At 35.2% G+C, this 2,267-nt stretch overlaps 1 protein-coding gene across 1 annotated transcript; it reads left to right on the forward strand.

Annotated features, from left to right (window-relative positions):
• The first annotated feature begins 540 nt into the window (after nt 1–540).
• LOC147386689 (protein FAR1-RELATED SEQUENCE 5-like) lies at nt 541–1,812 on the forward strand. The gene has a single exon (XM_086424598.1). The coding sequence runs from the start codon at nt 541–543 to the stop codon at nt 1,810–1,812; it is 1,272 nt and encodes a 423-aa protein (XP_086280724.1).
• The last annotated feature ends 455 nt before the right edge of the window (nt 1,813–2,267 follow it).

The raw sequence follows: 2,267 nt of genomic DNA on the forward strand, positions 1-2,267 counted from the left end.
AAATTTTTTTTTTTTTTTGGAAATTGTGATTTTAGTAAGAATTATTTGAAATAAGCATCTCTATTGAGAAGATTGTAGTTCTAGTGTTTAAATTAAATTCTTAATTGTTATCCATGTGAAACCCCATTTTAAAATTGTCTATATACTTAACTTTGTGGAGAACCATTGATTTTTAATTTTTTTTTAGTTTGTATCAGTTATTTCATTCATTTTGTAAATTTTTCTAAAATATCTGTTAATTATGCAATGAAAATTTAAACTAAATTGATGTACAAATTAAATTACCATGTTTGTTTGTGCCTTAGTTTCATTAACAGTGAGTGGGAAATTGAAAAGTGCAGAGTAAATAAATACAATTGATCTGTGACCTAGATAAACTCAATGGTGTAAACAACATATCAAAGGAGACTCATCTTGCCATAGTTGACAGCATTGTGGACGTTAAATTTTATTTGTGAAAATTCTGAATTTGTTGGGTACCTAAGAAAAATATTCCTTTAATGCATTGATTGTGATTTAATGTATCAGTGAAAATATTTCATGGATACGATTGGCGTTGACAAGTGTGGGGAAGCAACTATTGGTGAAACTATGGAATCTTCATCGAGAATCCAAGTAGATAGTGGAGAACGTGTTGATTGCCAGAGTCCTATAAAAACTGTTGCAAAGTTGGATATACCGTATGTTGGGATGATCTTCGATTCAATTGAAGAAGCCATGAAGTATTATGAAGATTACGGGCATCAAAAAGGATTTTCTATTCGTATTCTAACAACTTCTAGGTGTCGACGAGGTTCAAACGAGATAACTGGAGTGACATATGTTTGCATGCATCAAGGCAATTATAAGGCGAAAGGAAAAGATGTTGAAGCAACAAATGTGAATGAAAACGCAAATCAGATAATCAGAAGAAGTTCTTCAACTGTTAAATGTGGATGTAAGGCTATGATGCGTGTTACACACGATTACAAATGGACCGCAAAATGGAAAGTGTCCGTTTTCGATGATAGCCATAATAAAAAGGTAGTCACACCATCGAAGAGAATGATGATGAAATCAAACCGTTGTATGCCAACAGTAGCCAAGGATCTAGTGGAAACATTCAAAAGAGAAAATATTCAAATCACTAAAGTGTCAACTATTCTTGGCGAAGATCTAATTGGCTTTGATGGTAGGGACTGTTACAATCACTTGAGGAATGTTAGGCATAGGGAGTTGGAGGTAGGGGATGCACAGTCAGTATTGAATTACTTCATAACAAAACAGGCTGAAAATCCACAATTCTTTTATGCAATACAATGCGATGATGAGATGAGGGCAACAAATTTCTTTTGGGTGGATGCAAGGTCTAGATTGTCGTATGAATATTTTGGTGATGTGGTGACATTCGACACGACTTATCGGACAAATAAATATGATATGCCGTTCGCTCCATTTACTGGAGTAAACCACCACTTTCAGTCTATACAATTTGGGTGTGCTCTTCTACAAGATGAGACAAAGACGACCTTCATATGGTTATTTGAGACTTGGCTCAAGGCTATGGGAGGACGTCACCCAATATCGATGATCACCGACCAGGATTTGACAATGAGGAATGCGATTGCCAAAGTTTTTCCTAACACACGTCATCGTCTTTGCATTTGGCACATCATGAAGAAATTTCCTGAGAAATTGGCTTATAAATATTTTGAAACTTGTGATTTCAAAAGCAAATTAGAGAGGTACATTCGGTCGACATACACGGGAGAAGAGTTTGAAAAGAATTGGAAGAACTTAATTGTAGAGCATGGATTGGAAGGAAATGAATGACTTGAACAATTATTTCATTTGCGGGAGTCTTGGGTGCCAGTTTATAATCGGGGTTTCTTTTTTGCTGGCATGAATACTACTAGTCGTAGTGAGAGTATTAATGCATTCTTTGACGGGTTTGTTACATGGAAGACAAATCTGAGAGAATTTGTAATCAAGTATGAGGAAGCATTGAAAAAACTTGTTACATATGAGACCGATGAAGATTTTAAATCAGAACACAAGTTTCGATGTGTGAAGAATGACGAATTACTTCTTAAACATGCTGCAACAGTGTATACTAGAACTATGTTTCAGAAACTCAGGGAAGAATGGCTCCAAGTGAATCGATTTAAAGTTGAAGAAATGGGAATCAATGATGGATTTCATATGTATCGAGTGGCAACTAAGTTTGGTAAGTCCGAGGAGTTTGTGTTAAAGTTAAATTTGGATACTTACGAGGGTGCATGTGAATG

This window comes from Akebia trifoliata, chromosome 14 (assembly GCF_017979445.1).
Source record: "Akebia trifoliata isolate Shusen 1 chromosome 14, ASM1797944v1, whole genome shotgun sequence".
Classification (NCBI taxonomy): domain Eukaryota; kingdom Viridiplantae; phylum Streptophyta; class Magnoliopsida; order Ranunculales; family Lardizabalaceae; genus Akebia; species Akebia trifoliata.

Excerpts from the sequence above, each read along its gene's own strand:
- LOC147386689 (XM_086424598.1), top strand. The coding sequence starts at position 541 with ATGGATACGATTGGCGTTGACAAGTGTGGGGAAGCAACTATTGGTGAA.